The sequence below is a fragment of the Anomaloglossus baeobatrachus genome, chromosome 1, assembly GCF_048569485.1.
Source record: "Anomaloglossus baeobatrachus isolate aAnoBae1 chromosome 1, aAnoBae1.hap1, whole genome shotgun sequence".
NCBI lineage: Eukaryota > Metazoa > Chordata > Amphibia > Anura > Aromobatidae > Anomaloglossus > Anomaloglossus baeobatrachus.
The window spans coordinates 646,091,734-646,115,074 of record NC_134353.1 but is presented as its reverse complement, the minus strand read 5'-3'; the positions used below and the strand labels follow the sequence as shown (position 1 = coordinate 646,115,074).

At 45.6% G+C, this 23,341-nt stretch overlaps 1 protein-coding gene across 1 annotated transcript in view; it reads right to left on the bottom strand.

Moving 5' to 3' along the window:
• The window catches only part of NFATC4 (nuclear factor of activated T cells 4), a 164,074-nt gene that overhangs the window by 124,457 nt on the left and 16,276 nt on the right, over window positions 1-23,341 (bottom strand). The window contains exons 2-3 of the mRNA XM_075341305.1: window positions 15,859-16,948; window positions 15,526-15,688 (exon numbers count right to left, since the gene is read on the bottom strand). Coding sequence (XP_075197420.1) covers window positions 15,526-15,688; window positions 15,859-16,948 — 1,253 coding nt within the window. The remainder of the gene's footprint in view (window positions 1-15,525; window positions 15,689-15,858; window positions 16,949-23,341) is intronic.

The window sequence follows — 23,341 nt, the reverse complement described above, 5'->3', positions numbered from 1 at the left end:
GAGAGCTACCGCAGCCGTCTGTGGGACCCGTCCATCCAGCCGTTTGTTTTACCGGAGACTTTGCATTCATCATTGGCTGAGTGAGTCCCACCGTTGCCCCCGCGACCCTGCACCTCACCAGGCCCCGTAACCCGCCTGCCATCCATCCCTACCCCTCACCGGGCCCCGGGACAACCAAACCCCCTACCCACGGAGGGGAGAACCAACATCCAAGCTGCTCCCTGTCATCGCTCCCGGGATCCCCGTCCAGAGCAACGGTGGTGTCACCAATCTCACCACAACCGTGGGTGGCGTCACGGACAATATCCCTAAACCACACACCCAACCGCCCCCTTTCACTCACAGGCGAGGAACGCCGCTCGAGTCCCCGGGATCCGGCCCACCGCTCGAGCCACCACCGAGCAGCAGCAGCAGCAGCCGGACCCGAGCAGTGGGTGAGCGCAGCGTCCCCTCCTCCGCCCGCGACACATTCAACCTGCCATTCCATTTAACCCCTTCACAACCAATGACATACTATTACGTCATTGGTCAAGTCCCCCCAATTACCGTGGGCTCTGGTGATGAGCCGCGATAATCCCCACACATGTCTGTTGATCTGATCAGCAGACATGTGTGGATACCAAGCATGGTTGGATCAGAGATCCACCCGCTCCTGTCAACCCCTTAGATCGTGCTGTCAAACTCTGACAGTGCGATTTAAAGGTCTGCAGCGGGGATCGCTCTGTTGACCGCTGCCATCGGCAGCCCTGTGACTCGATCGGAGGGCGCTAAAGTGTTAGAATGACAGCATAGATTCAGATGACACTGTCATGAGTCACTTCCTGTGAGAGCCAGCAGAGTGAGAGTGAGCTGGCACTCACAGGAACACTGCAGCATTGCTGTGAACAGCACAAGCAATCGGACAGTGAATTATAAAGTCACCTAGAAGGACTAGTAAAATCAATAAAAAAAAAAAAAAGGTTTTAAAAATATTAAAAAAAAGAAAAAAAACCTAAAAGTTCAAATCACCCTCCTTTTGCCCTATTGAAAATAAAACAATTAAAAAATACACATATTTGGTTTGGCAAACTGCATAGCGAGAAAAAAATTCCAAATGTCAAAATTAAATTTTTTTTTGGTCACCACAGCATTGCATTAAAATGCAATAACAGGCAATCAAAATAGCGCCTCTACACAAACATATAGGGATAGGGATGGGCACAGTACTATAGTATGGGAACAGGGATGGGCACACTACTATAGTATGGGGACAGAGATGGGCACACTACTATAGTATGGGAACAGAGATGGGCACACTACTATAGTATGGGGACAGGGATGGGCACACTACTATAGTATGGGGACAGGGATGGGCACACTACTATAGTATGGGGACAGGGATGGGCATACTACTATAGTATGGGGACAGGGATGGGCACACTACTATAGTATGGGGACAGGGATGGGCACACTACTATAATATGGGGACAGGGATGGGCACACTACTATAGTATGGGGACAGGGATGGGCACAGTACTATAGTATGGGGACAGGGATGGGCACACTACTATAATATGGGGACAGGGATGGGCACACTACTATAGTATGGGGACAGGGATGGGCACAGTACTATAGTATGGGGACAGGGATGGGCACACTACTATAATATGGGGACAGGGATGGGCACACTACTATAGTATGGGGACATGGATGGACACACTACTATAGTATGGGGGCAGAGATGGGCACACTACTATAGTATGGGAACAGAGATGGGCACACTACTATAGCATGGGAACAGAGATGGGCACACTACTATAGTATGGGGACAGGGATGGGCACAGTACTATAGTATGGGGACAGGGATGGGCACAGTACTACATTATATGTGCGGTGGATGTGAGGATCACTGGTCTGTACTACCAATGATTGGATATACAGAGAAGTGATATTTCATCTGTGACCGAACAATCACCGCACATCCGCTGCATACATAATATAGTAATGGTCAGTGCTGGGGCAGAATACTGACAGTCAATGTGTGTGCAGAGGGCGGGCAGAGTGAGGGGCTGGACAGTGAGGCCGGGCGGTGCCAGCTCTGACTGTAAGTTCGGCAGTCAGGTATGCCATGTTCGGTTGAGCTGAATGTAAACAAAGAGCTGCAGAGAATTAAGGGATAATTCAAGAGGAAAAAAAGTTATAAAACAAAAAAAAAAATAATGTAGGGGTGCTTTATATAACAATACAGCACAGATGAGATTAAATGTTTTTTTGGAGTTTAAGTCGGACAACTCCTTTAATGATGTTATTCAAAAGTACAACTCGTCCCACAAAAAGATAAGCCCACATATGGCAATATTGATGGAAAAATAAAAAAGTTATGGTGCTTGGAAGAAGGAGAGGAAAAAATGAAAATGAGAAACGTAAAATCGCAAGGAGATGAAGGGGCAAGGATAAAAGTTCCCATTATTCCTATCGGTGCAGTTTCCACTGGGTGGATTCCATCCATTAATAAGTTATCGCCTACCTAACATGTGGATTGGTGATAACTTGTTTTTAACACAGAACCTAGGTAATGCAAATTACCGTAATAGTATATCGCAGTTCTGGTGCGTGCACAGTAGATGTGCAGGAGCCACCTGTGTTTTACAGTCGACGCTCCATGATATCGCGGATTACGGCTATCAGGTATTTGCATATGGCTGTAGGGTCAATTTCCCCTGTGGGCCCCAGACACCCCAGTCCAACCCCAGGTATGAGACTCTGTAGATCAGTCCCTTACATCCAATTAGGATATTCTCTTTTTGGGGTGGCAGTGGTCCTGCTTATCTGCTGGATCATTGTACAACTGCACAGATAACACAAATGTTACTATATGTCTCCTGGCGTGATGAATACTTTAGCACCTAATCCAGCTCACTATTCCTTCCGTGCAAAATGAGTGTATTCAAAGCACTGCATTTAATGGACTCAACTACTTTTATGTTGCTCAAGAGTAGAGTTGAGCGCGGTTCGTGGTTCGTGGTTCTCCAGTTCGCGGCTCGAGTGATTTTGGGGCATGTTCTAGATCGAACTAGAACTCGAGCTTTTTGCAAAAGCTCGGTAGTTCTAGAAACGTTCGAGAACGGTTCTAGCAGCCAAAAAACAGCTAAATCATAGCTTGGTTTCTGCTGTAATAGTGTAAGTCACTCTGTGAATCAAACTATTATCACATTTCAGTGTATAGTGTGCGTGAACAGCGCCTTCAGATCACTGCTGTTTCTATAATGGCGATCGCCATTTTTTTTTTTTTTTTTTCTTGTCTTCCTTCCCTAAGTGCGCGCGTCTTGTGGGGCGGGCCAGCATGTCAGCCAATCCCAGACACACACACAGCTAAGTGGACTTTGAGCCAGAGAAGCAACGGCATGTGTGATAGGATCTGCATGTCACATGTCCCTGCATTATAAAACCGGACATTTTCTTCACGGACGCCATTATCTGCCTTCTGCGTCTTTGGTGTCAGACATCACTGTCGCAGCTCCGTCTTCCTGAGTCCTATAGCCGATACAGCTGTATGCGCTGCATACACAGCGTTAGACAGCTTAGGGAGAGCACTTTATAGCAGTCCTTTTAAGGGCTCCAACCGGCAGGGTCAGATAGCCATAGGTGACAGGTCCTGCAAACAGCAACAGCGTCTGTGTAGCCCAGGTCAGGGATTTCCTACCTGCATTTCACCATTAGGAGGGAATAGAAAGGCAGGCTTCCATTCCTCTACCCAGAGCACCACAATCCTGCCACTGTACCCTCTTGTCCTCTGCACACTCCAACTGATAACTAAGCCATTATACTAGCAAACACTCAGTGTACCTAGTGGCATCCTATACGTGGCTATTGGACTTTGCTATAGTCCCACTAGTGCAAAGACATTTGCAGAGCGCGTCTGCCTGCGTTGCACACTACAACTCATTCTAACCAAGCCATTATACTAGCAAACACTCAGTGTACCTAGTGGCATCCTATACGTGGCTATTGGACTTTGCTATAGTCCCACTAGTGCAAAGACATTTGCAGAGCGCGTCTGCCTGCGTTGCACACTACAACTCATTCTAACCAAGCCATTATACTAGCAAACACTCAGTGTACCTAGTGGCATCCTATACGTGGCTATTGGACTTTGCTATAGTCCCACTAGTGCAAAGACATTTGCAGAGCGCGTCTGCCTGCGTTGCACACTACAACTCATTCTAACCAAGCCATTATACTAGCAAACACTCAGTGTACCTAGTGGCATCCTATACGTGGCTATTGGACTTTGCTATAGTCCCACTAGTGCAAAGACATTTGCAGAGCGCGTCTGCCTGCGTTGCACACTACAACTCATTCTAACCAAGCCATTATACTAGCAAACACTCAGTGTACCTAGTGGCATCCTATACGTGGCTATTGGACTTTGCTATAGTCCCACTAGTGCAAAGACATTTGCAGAGCGCGTCTGCCTGCGTTGCACACTACAACTCATTCTAACCAAGCCATTATACTAGCAAACACTCAGTGTACCTAGTGGCATCCTATACGTGGCTATTGGACTTTGCTATAGTCCCACTAGTGCAAAGACATTTGCAGAGCGCGTCTGCCTGCGTTGCACACTACAACTCATTCTAACCAAGCCATTATACTAGCAAACACTCAGTGTACCTAGTGGCATCCTATACGTGGCTATTGGACTTTGCTATAGTCCCACTAGTGCAAAGACATTTGCAGAGCGCGTCTGCCTGCGTTGCACACTACAACTCATTCTAACCAAGCCATTATACTAGCAAACACTCAGTGTACCTAGTGGCATCCTATACGTGGCTATTGGACTTTGCTATAGTCCCACTAGTGCAAAGACATTTGCAGAGCGCGTCTGCCTGCGTTGCACACTACAACTCATTCTAACCAAGCCATTATACTAGCAAACACTCAGTGTACCTAGTGGCATCCTATACGTGGCTATTGGACTTTGCTATAGTCCCACTAGTGCAAAGACATTTGCAGAGCGCGTCTGCCTGCGTTGCACACTACAACTCATTCTAACCAAGCCATTATACTAGCAAACACTCAGTGTACCTAGTGGCATCCTATACGTGGCTATTGGACTTTGCTATAGTCCCACTAGTGCAAAGACATTTGCAGAGCGCGTCTGCCTGCGTTGCACACTACAACTCATTCTAACCAAGCCATTATACTAGCAAACACTCAGTGTACCTAGTGGCATCCTATACGTGGCTATTGGACTTTGCTATAGTCCCACTAGTGCAAAGACATTTGCAGAGCGCGTCTGCCTGCGTTGCACACTACAACTCATTCTAACCAAGCCATTATACTAGCAAACACTCAGTGTACCTAGTGGCATCCTATACGTGGCTATTGGACTTTGCTATAGTCCCACTAGTGCAAAGACATTTGCAGAGCGCGTCTGCCTGCGTTGCACACTACAACTCATTCTAACCAAGCCATTATACTAGCAAACACTCAGTGTACCTAGTGGCATCCTATACGTGGCTATTGGACTTTGCTATAGTCCCACTAGTGCAAAGACATTTGCAGAGCGCGTCTGCCTGCGTTGCACACTACAACTCATTCTAACCAAGCCATTATACTAGCAAACACTCAGTGTACCTAGTGGCATCCTATACGTGGCTATTGGACTTTGCTATAGTCCCACTAGTGCAAAGACATTTGCAGAGCGCGTCTGCCTGCGTTGCACACTACAACTCATTCTAACCAAGCCATTATACTAGCAAACACTCAGTGTACCTAGTGGCATCCTATACGTGGCTATTGGACTTTGCTATAGTCCCACTAGTGCAAAGACATTTGCAGAGCGCGTCTGCCTGCGTTGCACACTACAACTCATTCTAACCAAGCCATTATACTAGCAAACACTCAGTGTACCTAGTGGCATCCTATACGTGGCTATTGGACTTTGCTATAGTCCCACTAGTGCAAAGACATTTGCAGCACGTCTGCCTGCGTTGCACACTCCAACTAATTATAACTAAGTTGCATTGTCAGGGATATTTATTCTTTATTATTCTGCTGTTAATAAAGCTAGACCACCACTGCAATCTTCACCACCTCTCAATTTTTACTACCACATTTTCAGTCCACAATCTTGTCGCAATCAACATGAGTGGCAAAATGACAGATGCTGGTGGAAAGGGGAAGAGGCGTGGTGTAAAAGGCAAAAAAGGTTTTGTCCGTGGGGAAGGTGGCAAAGCTCCATTATCATCTGCTGAAGATAGACCATCTACCAGCAAAAGTAAGATGTCTACTACTTACCGTGGACAATCCGATGTGCTCCCTTTGTTACGGACACGAACAACAGGAACAAAGGTAGATGATGGGCAAAAAAGGAAAATGCTTGAATGGATCTCAAGTGGTCCAACAAGTGCCCTCTCTGCCACTTCAAGTACCGCATCCAAAAAACACCAGTCCTCTGAGTTGTCATCCCAATCAAACTTGCTTTCTCCCAGCTCTGAAGTCTCCATCAGCCCTGCACAGTATGGTGGAACTGAGATGGCTGAGTCTGCAGAGCTGTTCAGTCACACTATAGCCTGGGAATCAGAGGTCTGCTCCCAAGCTACAGTGAGTACAGAACAGGAAATGGTCTGCAGTGATGCCCAGAACCTTTGTGACTCAGATTCAGGCCGTGAGGACCAAGTTTCTGAGCATAATGTTGACCCTTTGTCACAAACTGTAACACCTGTGGTTATAGACAATGAGGAACATACTGATGAAGATGAGACGCAGATACCCGATTGGGATGACAACTTAAATATTCGGTCAGGGCAAGAAGAGGCTCGGTCTGAGGGGGAGGGGAGTGCAAACACAACAATTGATGATGACGTTCTAGATCCCACCTACTGTCAACCCCCAGTCAGGCACTCGAGGAGGTCAACAGAGGCGGTGGAGGAGGATGCAACCGACGACGAAGTTACCTTGCGCCTTCCTGGACAGAGTCGGAGCACTGGTAGCACGTCTACAACTGCATCCTCAGCCACCACTCTGCCTATGAGCATTATTCGGGGTGGATCAACAGGTCGCATGGCCTCTAAGCCTTGCCTAGCCTGGTCCTTTTTTCACATCGAAAAAGATCGCCCAACTCATGTGATATGTAACATTTGTCATGATTCTGTTAGTAGAGGTCAAAACCTCAGCAGTTTGACAACTTCTTCCATGAATCGTCACATGACTAAATATCATAAGTCCCGGTGGGAAGCTCACCGTGCTGCAATGCGGCCTAGTGGAGCGAACCATCCACCGCCCGCCCCTTCCACTGCATCCGCGCGCTCTTCATCTTCTAGGACTGTGGGGACAGCTGCCACACCTGTTTTTCCACGCAAAACTTCCACCACTGTAACCGCAACAGGCAGTTTGCTTGTAAGGTCGTCAGTTGGTTTGGAAGGGGAAACAAGTGAGTGTGTACAGCTCTCTCAGACATCGATAGCACCAACGTTGGATGAAGGCAACATCATGTCTCCGCCTGCACTTTCCTCACAAACCTGCATTTTTCAAGGGACACCCTACTCAACACCGTCTACACACAGCAGCCAGATCTCTGTCCCTCAGATGTGGTCAAATAAAAGGCCACTTCCTCCGACCCATGACAAAGCTAAGAGGTTGACTCTATCCCTCTGTAAGCTGTTGGCTACCGAAATGCTGCCTTTCCGCCTAGTGGACACACAGGATTTTAGAGACCTTATGTCTGTCGCTGTGCCCCAGTACCAGATGCCTAGTCGCCACTACTTCTCTAAGAAAGGTGTGCCCGCGCTACACCAGCATGTCGCACACAACATCACCGCTTCCTTGAGAAACTCTGTGTGTGAACGGGTGCATTTCACCACCGATACTTGGACCAGTAAGCATGGACAGGGACGTTACATGTCGCTGACTGGGCACTGGGTAACTATGGTGATAGATGGTGAAGGGTCTGCTGCACAAGTCTTGCCGTCCCCACGACTTGTGTGTCAATCCTCTGTCTGTCCAAGTTCCGCCACTGCTTCTGCATCCTCCACCTCATCTGGGTCCTCCACCTCCGCCCCAAGCCTGCCTGGTCAGGCCACCAGCGTTCTCACTGCGCAGAAGGAATCACGCACCCCTCATTACTATGCTGGCAGCAGAGCGCAACGGCATCAGGCGGTCTTTAGCTTGACATGTCTTGGTAATAAGAGTCACACAGCTGAGGAGTTGTGGTCAGCTTTGCGGTCCGAGTTTAATAAATGGTTGTCTCCACTCAAACTGCAGCCTGGTAAGGCCGTGTGCGACAATGCTGCAAACCTGGGTGCGGCACTTCGCCTGGGCAAGGTGACACACGTACCTTGTATGGCTCACGTGTTGAACCTTGTCGTGCAGCAATTTTTAACACACTATCCCGGCCTAGATGGCCTTCTGAACAGGGCACGAAAACTGTCAGCTCACTTCCGCCGTTCAAGCGCCACAGCAGAGCGACTTGCATCGCTCCAGAAGTCTTTCGGCCTGCCGGTTCATCGCCTGAAATGCGATGTGGCGACACGCTGGAATTCAACTCTCCACATGTTACAGCGACTGTGGCAGCACCGCAGAGCCCTGGTGCAATACGTCATGACGTATAGCCTGGGCCAACGAGATGCAGAGGTGGGGCAGATCACCCTGATGGAGTGGTCTCAGATCAAGGACCTATGCACCCTTCTGCACAGTTTCGACATGGCGACGAATATGTTTAGCTCTGACAATGCCATTATCAGCATGACGATTCCAGTCATTTACATGCTGGAGCACACGCTAAACACTATTCGGAGTCAGGGGGTGGGACAACATGAAGGGGAGGAACTACAGGAGGATTCATATGCGCAAGGGACAACAACATCACGAAGGTCCAGACGTTCATCATCACCAACGCAGCAGGCATGGGACCATGGGGGACAGGGATCGACAAGGGCGCATAGTAGCAGGCGAAATGTTGAGCAAGGTGCAGGAGAACATGAAGAAATGGAGGACGAACTGTCCATGGACATGGAAGACTCAGCGGATGAGGGAGACCTTGGTCAAATTTCAGTTGAAAGAGGTTGGGGTCAGATGTCAGAGGAAGAAAGAACGGGTAGCACCTCTATGCCACAAACACAGCATGGACTTGGTCCGCATGGCTGCGCAAGACACATGAGTGCCTTTTTGTTGCACTACCTCCAACATGACAGTCGTATTGTCAAAATTAGAAGTGATGATGACTACTGGATTGCCACACTATTAGATCCCCGGTACAAGTCCAAATTTTGTGACATAATTCCAGCCATAGAAAGGGACGCACGTATGCAGGAGTATCAGCAGAAGCTGTTACTAGATCTTAGCTCGGCTTTTCCACCAAACAACCGTGCAGGTGCAGGGAGTGAATCTCCCAGTTGTAACTTGACAAACATGGGACGGTCTCGTCATCTTCAACAGTCTACCCGTACCAGTAGGACCTTTTCTGGTGCCGGTAACAGCAATTTTATGGAATCTTTTCATAATTTTTTTAGACCCTCTTTTGCAAGGCCACCAGAGACAACAAGTCTGACACATACTCAACGGCTGGAGAGGATGATACAGGAGTATCTCCAAATGAACATCGATGCCATGACTGTGCAACTGGAGCCTTGCTCCTTTTGGGCTTCAAACATAGAAAAATGGCCAGAGCTCTCCAGTTACGCCTTGGAGATTTTGTCGTGTCCAGCTGCCAGCGTTGTCTCTGAACGTGTATTCAGTGCTGCTGGGTGTGTGCTGACAGATAAGCGCACGCGTCTGTCCAGTGACAATGTGGACAGACTGACGTTCATCAAAATGAACAAGTCATGGATCCACAAGGAATTTACTACCCCTGTGTCATCCTGGGGAGAGTAAATGCTTGTGGATTTGGAATGTGCTTGATGCAAATCAAAACATCCTGTTTGCAACTAGGGCCCAAGTGCTGCCACTGATGGGGTGGGTGTCTGTGTGGCCCAATTTTTGGAAAAAAGGGAGACTCCGCTTGGAGTAACCCTTGCTTGCTGTGTTTTTAAAAGAAGCCAAGATGAACAGAGCTGGGATCAGGAAAGACTTTGCTACCTACCCCGGTGTCATCCTGGGGACGGCTAAGAATAGCGTATTTTTGAATGTGCTTGATGCAAATCAAAACATCCTGTTTGCAACTAGGGCCCAAGTGCTGCCACTGATGGGGTGGGTGTCTGTGTGGCCCAATTTTTGGAAAAAAGGGAGACTCCGCTTGGAGTAACCCTTGCTTGCTGTGTTTTTAAAAGAAGCCAAGATGAACAGAGCTGGGATCAGGAAAGACTTTGCTACCTACCCCGGTGTCATCCTGGGGACGGATAAGAATGGCGTATTTTTGAATGTGCTTGATGCAAATCTAGCTGTGAAGTGTACAACTGGGGCACAACTGCTGCCACTGAATGGGTGGGTGTGTGTGGGGCCCAATTTTTGGAAAAAAGGGGAGACTCCGCTTGGAGTAACCCTTGCTTACATTGTTTTTAAAAGAAGCCAAGATGAACAAGTCATGGGTCAGCAAAGACTTTGCTACCTACCCCAGTGTCATCCTGGGGACGGCTAAGAATAGCGTATTTTTGAATGTGCTTGATGCAAATCAAAACATCCTGTTTGCAACTAGGGCCCAAGTGCTGCCACTGATGGGGTGGGTGTCTGTGTGGCCCAATTTTTGGAAAAAAGGGAGACTCCGCTTGGAGTAACCCTTGCTTGCTGTGTTTTTAAAAGAAGCCAAGATGAACAGAGCTGGGATCAGGAAAGACTTTGCTACCTACCCCGGTGTCATCCTGGGGACGGCTAAGAATAGCGTATTTTTGAATGTGCTTGATGCAAATCAAAACATCCTGTTTGCAACTAGGGCCCAAGTGCTGCCACTGATGTGGTGGGTGTCTGTGTGGCCCAATTTTTGGAAAAAAGGGAGACTCCGCTTGGAGTAACCCTTGCTTGCTGTGTTTTTAAAAGAAGCCAAGATGAACAGAGCTGGGATCAGGAAAGACTTTGCTACCTACCCCGGTGTCATCCTGGGGACGGATAAGAATGGCGTATTTTTGAATGTGCTTGATGCAAATCTAGCTGTGAAGTGTACAACTGGGGCACAACTGCTGCCACTGAATGGGTGGGTGTGTGTGGGGCCCAATTTTTGGAAAAAAGGGGAGACTCCGCTTGGAGTAACCCTTGCTTACATTGTTTTTAAAAGAAGCCAAGATGAACAAGTCATGGGTCAGCAAAGACTTTGCTACCTACCCCAGTGTCATCCTGGGGACGGCTAAGAATAGCGTATTTTTGAATGTGCTTGATGCAAATCAAAACATCCTGTTTGCAACTAGGGCCCAAGTGCTGCCACTGATGGGGTGGGTGTCTGTGTGGCCCAATTTTTGGAAAAAAGGGAGACTCCGCTTGGAGTAACCCTTGCTTGCTGTGTTTTTAAAAGAAGCCAAGATGAACAGAGCTGGGATCAGGAAAGACTTTGCTACCTACCCCGGTGTCATCCTGGGGACGGCTAAGAATAGCGTATTTTTGAATGTGCTTGATGCAAATCAAAACATCCTGTTTGCAACTAGGGCCCAAGTGCTGCCACTGATGTGGTGGGTGTCTGTGTGGCCCAATTTTTGGAAAAAAGGGAGACTCCGCTTGGAGTAACCCTTGCTTGCTGTGTTTTTAAAAGAAGCCAAGATGAACAGAGCTGGGATCAGGAAAGACTTTGCTACCTACCCCGGTGTCATCCTGGGGACGGATAAGAATGGCGTATTTTTGAATGTGCTTGATGCAAATCTAGCTGTGAAGTGTACAACTGGGGCACAACTGCTGCCACTGAATGGGTGGGTGTGTGTGGGGCCCAATTTTTGGAAAAAAGGGGAGACTCCGCTTGGAGTAACCCTTGCTTACATTGTTTTTAAAAGAAGCCAAGATGAACAAGTCATGGGTCAGCAAAGACTTTGCTACCTACCCCAGTGTCATCCTGGGGACGGCTAAGAATAGCGTATTTTTGAATGTGCTTGATGCAAATCAAAACATCCTGTTTGCAACTAGGGCCCAAGTGCTGCCACTGATGGGGTGGGTGTCTGTGTGGCCCAATTTTTGGAAAAAAGGGAGACTCCGCTTGGAGTAACCCTTGCTTGCTGTGTTTTTAAAAGAAGCCAAGATGAACAGAGCTGGGATCAGGAAAGACTTTGCTACCTACCCCGGTGTCATCCTGGGGACGGATAAGAATGGCGTATTTTTGAATGTGCTTGATGCAAATCTAGCTGTGAAGTGTACAACTGGGGCACAACTGCTGCCACTGAAGGGGTGGGTGTGTGGGGCCCAATTTTTGGAAAAAAGGGAGACTCCGCTTGGAGTCACCTTGCGGTGTTTTACATGACTTTAGAAGGGCGTGCCATGCCTATATCTGTGTGTCCTCCTCTTTTTCCTTGTCCAGCTGTTTTGTTTTCGCATGAGTACATGTCCTTGTCACTTTCCCATGTGTTTGTGTTGTGTTGTGAGTTGTTTGTCACCTTTTGGACACCTTTGAGGGTGTTTTCTAGGTGTTTTACTGTGTTTGTGATTGCCTGCCATTGTTTCCTATGGGCTCGAGTTCGGTTCGTCGAACGTTCGACGAGCCGAACTCGAGCCAGACCCCCCGTTCGGCGAACCGCCTCGAGCCGAACCGGGACCGGTTCGCTCATCTCTACTCAAGAGTACACACACTTTGATTAAAAAGAACGTTGCCTGCTTTCAGCTGTAATGTTTTTCTGCTTGTCTCCCTTTTATACTGTATCTGCACTACAAACAAGAAGATGGAAGGAAATGGTTTCAATATTTCACGAGCAGTCAAGCATGACACTGCAGCATTGCACAATACGTAGGAAACACATAACTATAGAGATTTCTTCTGATGGTCATATAATACACAGCAATATATTCACATATAGATGCAGTTTAAAGCATACCCTAATTATTTTGAACATACTCATTTAAAAAACAGGAGGAAGGGAGGATATTTTAACATATTTAGGCTGGTGGAAACTAAGAATTAGATGGGCACCACATTATGGGCCAGATTTATAAAGGGAGTATAATGCACCTTCAAAACAAAAACTAAGAAACATTCACGTCTAGAAAAAGATAACATTTTATCTGAAAAATTACAACAACCAATAAGACAAAATACACAGGTATCATGTCATTTACCTTCTGGTTCTGACCATAATATGGCCTAACAACTGGGGATGATCGAATACCTCAAATATTCGGTTTCGCGAATATCCGACGAATAGGTCGCCGCTATGCAAATATTCGATGCGCAATGTAAGTCTATGGGAAGCCCGAATAGTTACGAATAGTTGTTATTCTGGTTTCCCATAGACTTACATTGCACATCGAATATTCGCGAATAGTCGAATAGCGGCAACCTAGTCGACAAATATTCGCGAAGCCGAATATTTGAGGTATTTGATCATCCCTACTAACAACACAACATAAGAACAATGTTATAACACAAAGAGATATCCACTATATGACCATATCAACCTTACCTCATGTAAGTGTGGCGCCCTGGACTAGCCAGGTCGTCACAGATAATACACAAACACCCCCACCCCCAATAGACAAGGACACCAGCCAAACACAAAACCCTTGTTGCCTCCCTCCAGTGTTTGATGACCAGGTGGGGCGGAGCCAAGCAGTTGGCCCCACCCACTGAGGAGTTCACAGGCCTGGAGGCGGGAAAAAGAACAGTTTAGTCCAGGAGGTGGAAGTGAGAGGAGTAAACACTGGAGTGTCTGGGTTTGTGGCCCAGGCACTGACAGCAAGGTTGGCAGACAGTGGTGGCTGTCTGCAGGAGTGGTGAAGCAACGCGGAACCGTAGGACCGGGGTCGGGCGTTGGCCCGCCGGTACCGACCGGGGAGCGAAGTGAAGCCAGCACACACAGGCAGGGCCATCAGACCCCGACCAGGCTTGGAGCCGCCGACAATAGTCAAATCCGAATGTGACCGGAACCCCAGGGGTTTCCTAACAGCAAAAGTCCTGATTGAAGGCAACCGCCCGCACCGTGAGGTTATACAGCTACCGCCTAAGGCTAGAGACCCAAGGGCCAGCGCCTGCGGGCAAACGGGCTCCTCCGGTACCCATACACCGGGGAGCGGACTACCGTTAGGGATCCATAGTATTCAAACGGGAACATCAAGGTGCAGGGAAAGACAGCCTCCATCACCTGTCCGGGGAGAGACACGGCAGCCAGCTGCGGGACCCATCCATCCAGCCGTTTGGTTTACCGAGGACTTTGTACATTTCTTACTGAGTGAGTACACCCGTGCCATCCGGCACTGCGCCGCGCTGTCCCTGCAACCCTGCACCTCACCAACCCTGCCTCCCCGTCACATCATCGGGCCCCGGGACCACTGACCCCTACCCACGGAGGGGGAAAACAACATCCCAGCTGCTCCCTACCATCGCTCCTGGGATCCCCGTCACCAGCAGCGGTGGTGCCCATCTTCACCACGACCCGTGGGTGGCGTCACGGACTAAATCCCCCAAACTAACCACCCTTTTCACTCACAGGCGAGGAGCGCCGCTCGAGTCCCCGGATCTGGCCCACCGCTCGAGCCACCGAGCAGCAGCAGCCACAGCAGCGCCGGACCCGAGCGTTAGCGAGAACGCAGCTGCGGCGGCGTCCTCCCCGCCCGCGACATAAGTAAATTGCAAATTAAGTAACACCAAGTAATAAACCATTCTATCCCACTAAAGACACCATCTGCAAGGAGTTTGTAGGTTCTCCCCGTGTTTGTGTGGGTTTCCTCCGGGTACTCCGGTTTCCTCCCACACTCTAAAAACATACTCACAGGGAGCCTCGATTGTGAGCCCCAATGAGGACAGTGTTGCTATTGTATGTAAAGCGCTGTGGAATTAACAGCGCTTTATAAATGAATAAATATCATTATTATTATATTCTCAAACAACAGTGAAAGTAAGCAAAGCAAAAGAGCTCACTAATTGTGAATCCTGGATCTACCGTACTGATGTAACATCCTTGTAGCTGTATAAGTCCCCATTTGTATTGCCAGTTTATCAGCTTTCTCAGATGCCAATATTAAGGCCCCTGGCAAAATTGAATACAAAATATGACAAGTGGACTGGAAAAATAAACACCATGGGTAACACATTTAACAATGTATCTACCTGATCTTAAACCTGGCTTGATGATCATTGGATCCTTGCAGGTCCAGATGAAGGAACCCTCCAGGGTGTGACTGGATTTTCTCTGCAGTGGCTGTTCCAGGTGAAATGTGGTATCTCATTCAAAATCCAAGTATGGGCAATGTAAGCCAGGAAATCATACAAACATAGTGTACATCTCTAACATGACTCATGGTCTATAGTTCGTGATACACCTTACAGTATAATGTCGATATGACCTAATAGCATAACAATAACCGATAACTAATAACATATGGAACGGAGTTACTACTTTAAAAGAACGTGCTTCAAGATGGACCTTGGTGATACTTTAGTATATGATATAGTATAGAAATGTGGCTGTAGTGTTTCAATATTACCTTGACAATTGGATGTCCGCCAGGTGAGGCCTTCACTGCACCCCGGCTTCCTTCTGTTTCGTAATGAGCTCGATGATGAGTCCTCGGTTGTACCTCTATTCTCAGTTCTAAACCTTCATATTGGCAGGGCAGTGGCCAGTCTAGTGGTGGTAAAGAGGATGACCTGAACACAAATGACATAACTATTGTAATTTTTAAAAAATATTTTGAATGTGATTAAATTAGTAACGTCATTTAATTTGTAAATTTGTTTTGAAACATTTTCAAAATGATCAGATTTAATACAAAGACTATTCTTTCATATAAACTCAATGACATAATTTTAAGCTTTACCTAAAAATTGGACTTTGTCCTCCAACTCTTGCTTTAGACCAAGCCAATGCTGAAGGTACAGCCAAATAATCCATTCCTACATTTTCTTTCCTGGTTTGAGGGAACATCACATTGTTCTCGTCACTTACACATACAGATGCTCCAGTGGAAAAAGTCTTTACAGGACTCGAAGGTTCCTCGGGCCTGACAGGGGCAACTGTTTGTTCTGCTGAAGTTCTTCTGGTTTTTTGTGGAATGTTATCCCCTCTTTCTTGTGGTGATGATATTGTTTGTTGGTTGTGTTCTGAGGTCTTAGGAGAAGCCTCTGCTTCAGAAGACAGATTTTCATCTCCCAGGCTTCCCCTTCGTGATGGGGAAGGGGAAGGAGAGCTGGTATGATGGATAATATCGTCATTAGAATTTGAGTATCTTCTTTTGCCACATGGTGATGTAGGCCTTGAAATTTGGCCTTGAGGATATGGTGACAATAGTTCTTCTCGAGATGAAGCTGAAGTGCCTGAAGCACCACTGGGCCAAAATTCATCATTATGGACACCCCAGGGTTTTGGTGAACCTCTCGGGGATCCAAGAGGAGAAGCCAGTGTGAATCGAGATGCTGCTTCATTAAGCTCTCTTTCCACCTCTTCGCACATCTGTCCTAGAGAATCACAAGATGATGCTTCCGAAGAAAGGATGCTCCATGAAGAATGGCTACTTGCTGGACTGGGGCTAAGAAAAGAGTCTCTATACACATATGGATCTGGAGGTAAGAAAAGTTGATCACGATGTGGTCTCTCATCCCAAATGTCTATTCTACTTTGCTCTTCTTGTTCTCCATCGCTATTTGAGGGCGAATCACTTGTTATACGTATACTGGGACACTCTAAGAAGTGTGATCCACCAAGTGGAATGAACCGAGATGGCTGGCTGATGAATGTTCCATTTATGTCATGATCTGAGGATCGTCTGGGGGGTGGTGAGTGCATGCCTGCCCTACTAATGCATCCAATGCCCCCTCCTGCTCCTCCAGCACCACAAGTATTAGATGGATTAAGATTCAGAGTGTCCGGGGTCACATCATTGCATAGTGTAGGGTCATCTGATTCCAGATCTGTAGTGGTATGATAAAGATACGAAAAATTAAATATGATAATATTTCACTTCCGTAGCTTTTCAGCTTTTTATTACTCCCTATTGGCTATTAAACTTTACATGTTGTTTATTTAATGCCTTAGCATTAAATAATTATACTTACTGCTTTTATGATTATTTGGTAATGGCATGCAACACTCATTATGCCTGTCCCTTTTATTTTTGAGTGCATGAAATATAAACCATAGCTAATTATATATTAGGACAATGAGCTCTGTGTTCTGATATGTAAAAACTATTATCAACAATTTATCTGCACGTGATATCCCAAGAAACCAAAAATAGTCGACTTAGCTCCATTTCATGGGAGCATAGGACTTTGACAGGTCTCATGCTATTCATGATTCTCATTACAGGGAGATAAAACTATCCCTTCACATTTAGATCCTTAATATCTCATCCCAATATTAATTCTCTGTACTGTGAGACAGGCAAGAAAAATAAATAAAATCATAAGAGACAGGAAAGAGAATGTTTGAACAGCTTCCTTTAGGGAAAGGAGGTGACAGAGGATATATATCCTGGGGTGGATAATGCTATGATTTAATAGTCATAATACAAAAAAGTGGTACATACATAAGATACATTTTTATAAAGGTTTTAGCTATGCCATTCATTATAAGTTTGGGATGTAATTGGTGATAGTGATGAGCGAATATATTCGGCACTATTCATTACTTTCATGAAAATTAAGTTATTCAGGATATTCGTTACTCGTCGAGTATTTTGCTCCTTGCCTCTTGAATTTCAAATCCCCTCCCCAGATTTGGCATCTCATTTTCAGCCACTAAACATGCAGAGGTTTCCTGCCAATCACAGTAATGCTGTAGCCATCTTTGCTACTGGCACTACTGTGATTGGTAGGCGCAGTGAAAAAAAAAATGATGTGCTGTTCCCTGGCTATTTGTATTAACCAGCACAGGTAAAGAGGACAGCTGAGAACTGTTATTCTTAGGCTGGGAAGATCCATGGTTATTGGACCCTACCAAGCCTAAAAAATAGCAGCCCACAGCTGCCCCACAATTGGTACATCCATTAGATGTGCTAATTGTGGTGCTTTACCCGCCTCATCCTGATTGCCCTGGTGCAGCGACAATAAGGGTAATATATTGGGTTTATGTCAGCTGTGATTTGTCAAAAATCACAGCTGCCATCAAGCCCTGGGTTGTGTGTCTATGACCATTACCAACCCTGTGAGTAAAAAGAAAAAAAACACAAAAATCCTTTATTTTAAATAATAATAAAAAAACCACTCTCTTTAGCCAATATATTAACCCCGAAAACACCCCTGCAGGTCTGACATATTCCACATGATGCCCCACGACGATCTCGTCTCACCTACATCTATAAGCTGCAGTGATGGAAAATGTGAACAATCAATACAACTCCTGGGACTCACTGAGAGCAGTGGGGGACCCAGCTGTGAGAAGCAGTGACATCAGTCAGGTCACAAGAGTTCACAGCCAGCTTTTCACAGTACCAAATGTGACTAACCATGAACCCGCTGCCAGATTGCTGGACATAGTGGCACAGTAGTCCGGCAATCTGGCAGTCAGGTCACCGGAGTTCATACTTCAGGGCTTCCCTGCTGCCCTTAGTGAACTCAGGACTGCTGTGTGACCATGTCCTGCAATCCAACATTTCAGCAATCTGGTAGTGGATTCAACGGAGTTCACAGACAGCAGTAGGGGAGCACCCATGTTTGAACTCCGATGACCTGACTGCTGGATTGCTAGACTGACAGATTGCGAGACACGGTGGCACAGCAGTCCGATAGCTGTGAGGCCTGAAAACCTTAAAGGAGCCGTTAAAGGTGCCTTTAAGGTTCCTGGGGTTGCCAGCTATTGGGACACCTGGAGGCTGTGAACTCTGGTAAGAGTTCACAGCATTCAGATGTTCCAGAAGCTGGGAACTCAAGGAACGTTAAAGGCTCAATTACGGTTTGAATGGCTATATTATACAATTTTAAGCAATTTTAATATGTATTGGGGATGGCCAATTTAGACAATGGAACAGACAACGGCTGGCTTTGTTTTTGCAACTACCTAAATCTTTCATACAGTTTTTGAAAATCAGGAATAGATTGAAAACAAGATAGAGGTAGAATCTACTTAGCCTGCAGAAGGAAACTCTATATATTATTTACCTATGAATTTGATGGCATTTGCATCCTAAATTGTTATTGTGAAAATTATTTAAAGTATACTGTATATATATATATATATATATATATATATATATATACAGTACAGACCAAAAGGTTGGATACACCTTCTCATTCAAAGAGTTTTCTTTATTTTCATGACTCTGAAAATTGTAGACTCACATTGAAGGCATCAAAACTATGAATTAACACATGTGGAATGAAATACTTAACAAAAAAGAGTGAAACAACTGAAAATATGTCTTATATGCTAGGTTCTTCAAAGTTTTGCAAACCTTTTGCTTTGATTAATGCTTTGCACACTCTTGGCATTCTCTTAATGAGCTTCAAGTGGTAGTCACCGGAAATGTTTTTCACTTCACAGGTGTGTCCTGTCAGTTTTAATAAGTGGGATTTCTTGCCTTATAAATGGGGTTGGGACCATCAGTTGTGATGTGCAGAGGTCTGGTGGATACACAGCTGATAGTCCTACTGAATAGACTGTTAGAATTTGTCTTATGGCAAGAAAAAAGCAGCTAAGTAAAGAAAAACGAGTGGTCATCATTACTTTAAGAAATGAAAGTCAGTCAGTCCGAAAAATTGGGAAAGTTCTGAAAGTGCAGTGGCAAAAACCATCAAATGTTACAAAGAAACTGTCTCACATGAGGACCGCCCCAGGAAACGAAGAACAAGAGTCACCTCTGCTGCGGAGGATAAGTTTCTTCGAGTCACCAGCCTCAGAAATTGCAGGTTAACAGCAGCTCAGATTAGAGACCAGGTCAATGCCACACAAAGTTCTAGCAGCAGACACATCTCTAGAACAACTGTTAAGAGGAGACTTTGTGCAGCAGGCCTTCATGGTAAAATAGCTGCTACGAAACCACTGCTAAGGACAGGCAACAGGCAGAAGAGACTTATTTGGGCTAAAGAACACAAGGAATGGACATTAGACCAGTGGAAATCTGTACTTTGGTCTGATGAGTCCAAATTTGAGATCTTTGGATCCAACCACCGTGTCTTTGTGCGAAGCAGAAAAGGTGAACGGATGGACTCTACATGCCTGGTTCCCACCGTGAAGCATGGAGGAAGAGGTGTCATGGTGTGGGGGGGCTTTGCTGGTGACACTGTTATGGATTTATTCAAAATTGAAGGCATACTGAACCAGCATGGCTACCACAGCATCTTGCAGCGGCATGCTATTCCATCTGGTTTGCGTTTAGTTGGAGCATCAATTACTTTTCAACAGGACAATGACCCCAAACACACCTCCTTGCTGTGTAAGGGCTATTTGACTAAGAAGGAGAGTGATAGGGTGCTACGCCAGATGACCTGGGCTCCACAGTCACCAGACCTGAACCCAATCCAGATGGTTTGGGGTGAGCTGGACCGCTGAGTGAAGGCAAAAGGGCCAACAAGTGCTAAGCATCTCTGGGAACTCCTTCAAGACTGTTGGAAGACCATTTCCGGTGACTACCTCTTGAAGCTCATCAAGAAAATTCCAAGAGTGTGCAAAGCAGTAATCAAAGCAAAAGGTGGCTACTTTGAAGAACCTAGAATAGAAGAGATATTATCAGTTGTTTCACACTTTTTCGTTAAGTATTTCATCCCACATGTGTTAATTCATAGTTTTGATGCCTTCAATGTAAATCTACAATTTGCAGAGTCATGAAAATAAAGAAAACTCTTTGAATGAGGCATGTCCAAACTTTTGGTCTGCACTGTATATATATATATATATATATATATATATATATATATATATATAATGTGTATATATACATATGAATCTGAAGCACAGTAGAAGCCCTGTGTGTGAGAGGAAATATCAGAGAGCACAAGTGTTAGTGGGTTTTGGTTCTTCAAAGCAGTTTAAGATAAATGAAGGGTGAGCTGTAAAGTGAACTGTAGAGGAGAGGAGGCGGTTGGTTCCCTTTAAGCTGACGTTGAATGTTCATTGACCTTTATAGCACGCAGAAATCTTTCCTCACAGACACTTCATGGCTCATGGGATCCCTCCCCCTCAGCTCCATAAAGTTATCCAGAAGTTCAGGGACATGTGTACCTAATTACACCCCCCCAACCCAAACTACGCCAGCCGAAATCTCCGTCGCCACAGCAACGCTCGCCTGCCAAACCTCTGAGGGACTAACTTGTACCACATGTTGGAATATCTAAATAAGAATGATATTCTAAACAAGTAAAAGAAGGAGGGCGGAAAGATGAATAGCCAGAGTCATAAAGTAATGAAGGAAAAAGAGGAAAACAGAGGGGCTGGAACATTGAACCAGCCACATTAATAATGGGCTGACACGATAACACCCTGAATTGAGATACTATAAACAGATATAGAAATATTACAGACAAGGGAATGTAGGAAAAGGAGAGAATGAAGCAACCCAATATATATACAGTAATGTATCGTACTTATATAGCGCAGACACGTTCTACAGCCTTGTACATAGAAAGTATTCACTTCTATCTGTCCTAGGGGCGAGAGGAATATAAATGGCGAGAGGACAACATAAAGTGGGGTTGGATGGGGGCTGAGAAGCTGCAGAAGCTCACATATGGCAAACTGTTTATGGTTAAAAAAGGACAAGTAGGACAGCATTAATCTTTAGCACTCCAACTCCGATGGGCACTCTGTTGCTGAAGTGCCAGCATGTTGTTATGGGCCCTAGCTGGAGAACTATAGAATTCCTAACTCTTTTAGGTAAATCATGGGGATATGCAAAATAACACACGCACACAGCTGAATCAGGCGTACAGAAAAAAAATAACTTTCAAGATTCACAACATATTGAGAATGCATACAAACAAAAAAACAACAAACAAAGAGGTTTACAGTCCACCAGTCATGATAAAGAGAGTCAAGTATATTGTGCTATACGCATAGAACACTGTAATTAGAATTGGAATTCTAATTACAGTTTATATATATCATATTCCATTCCATCATCGTCTTTTTGGATTTTTACGAATCTAATGGACACCATCAGGAAAAGCAGTTGATACGGGTTTTTCCTAATGGACAACCTTTGTTTCTATCCATTTTTGATTATAAAATGTAATTCTTAAGTTTTAGGTGTCTAAAGTAGAGCAATACAATTTGCGGTGTCTCCTATCACTATGACAACTGGATTAGGGCAATCTATGGTTGCCATCCATAATCTGGCACTTCTGGCAATTACAAGGCCCAGCAATGTCATGTCGTTGGGGCACTTTTGTGAGGTGCCCATGATGCCTGCTACAGAAGTAGAGACTGCACTGATGTGGCTGCCACAGAGGTCAGGACTCAACCAGGTCAGCGCCCATCAGTAAATCATGGATATATGATAGAATCCAAATGAACAGTTACTTCTTGAAGTCAATTGTTCCAACATTAATAATGGGCAATTGAAAATATCCAAATAACTTTCGCAGGACCATATTATGATGCCGAGCTGACTAAGGGTCTACTTACACTGTATGATTTGTAAGAACATTCCATCTAATGCTTGTTTCCCCCTAATCATGCATTGTAAACAGGCTGATGATCACACTAGCTCAGAGCATCTCCAAAATGCCTAGCATTGCGGAGTGTTCTCTGTATTTGGTGTTGGTATCTGCTAAAAGTGTTCCAAAAAAGACAACCATTGAAAAGTTGAAAGAGTCATGGGCATCAATGGCTCAGCGATGTGCATGGACCACAAAATCCATCCCATGTTTGTGGGCTTATAGCACAGAAGAGCTAATATAGTGCAAAATGCTGGAAAGTTAATGGTGATATGATAGAAAGGTATAACACATAGTTCAATATAGCATGCTGTGTTCTGGAACTGTGTGGCTATAGATTAGTTAGCATGCCTGTATTGATCCTTGTCCATCCCTCAAAGTGGCTATAATGGACACCTACGTATTGGAACTGGACCATGAGATATGGAACAAGTGGTCTTTTCTGACTAATATTTTAGTAAAGATGTGGATGGGTAAGTGCATGCTCATTGCTTAAGTGGTGATGAGAATCTTCAGATTGCATTGCATGAAGACGGTAAGTATTGTTGTCTGGCAGTACTAGTTTGATGCCCCTGGACTATCAGGTCATCACAGGGTATTGCACAATCTGCCCTCCCGTGTAATATCCACCTCCTCCTTGGTTCAGGGTCCCCAAGTATATGGTGTTGCCTACAACAGCTAATAAAATCCTAAGTACACTCTGCACCACACCCA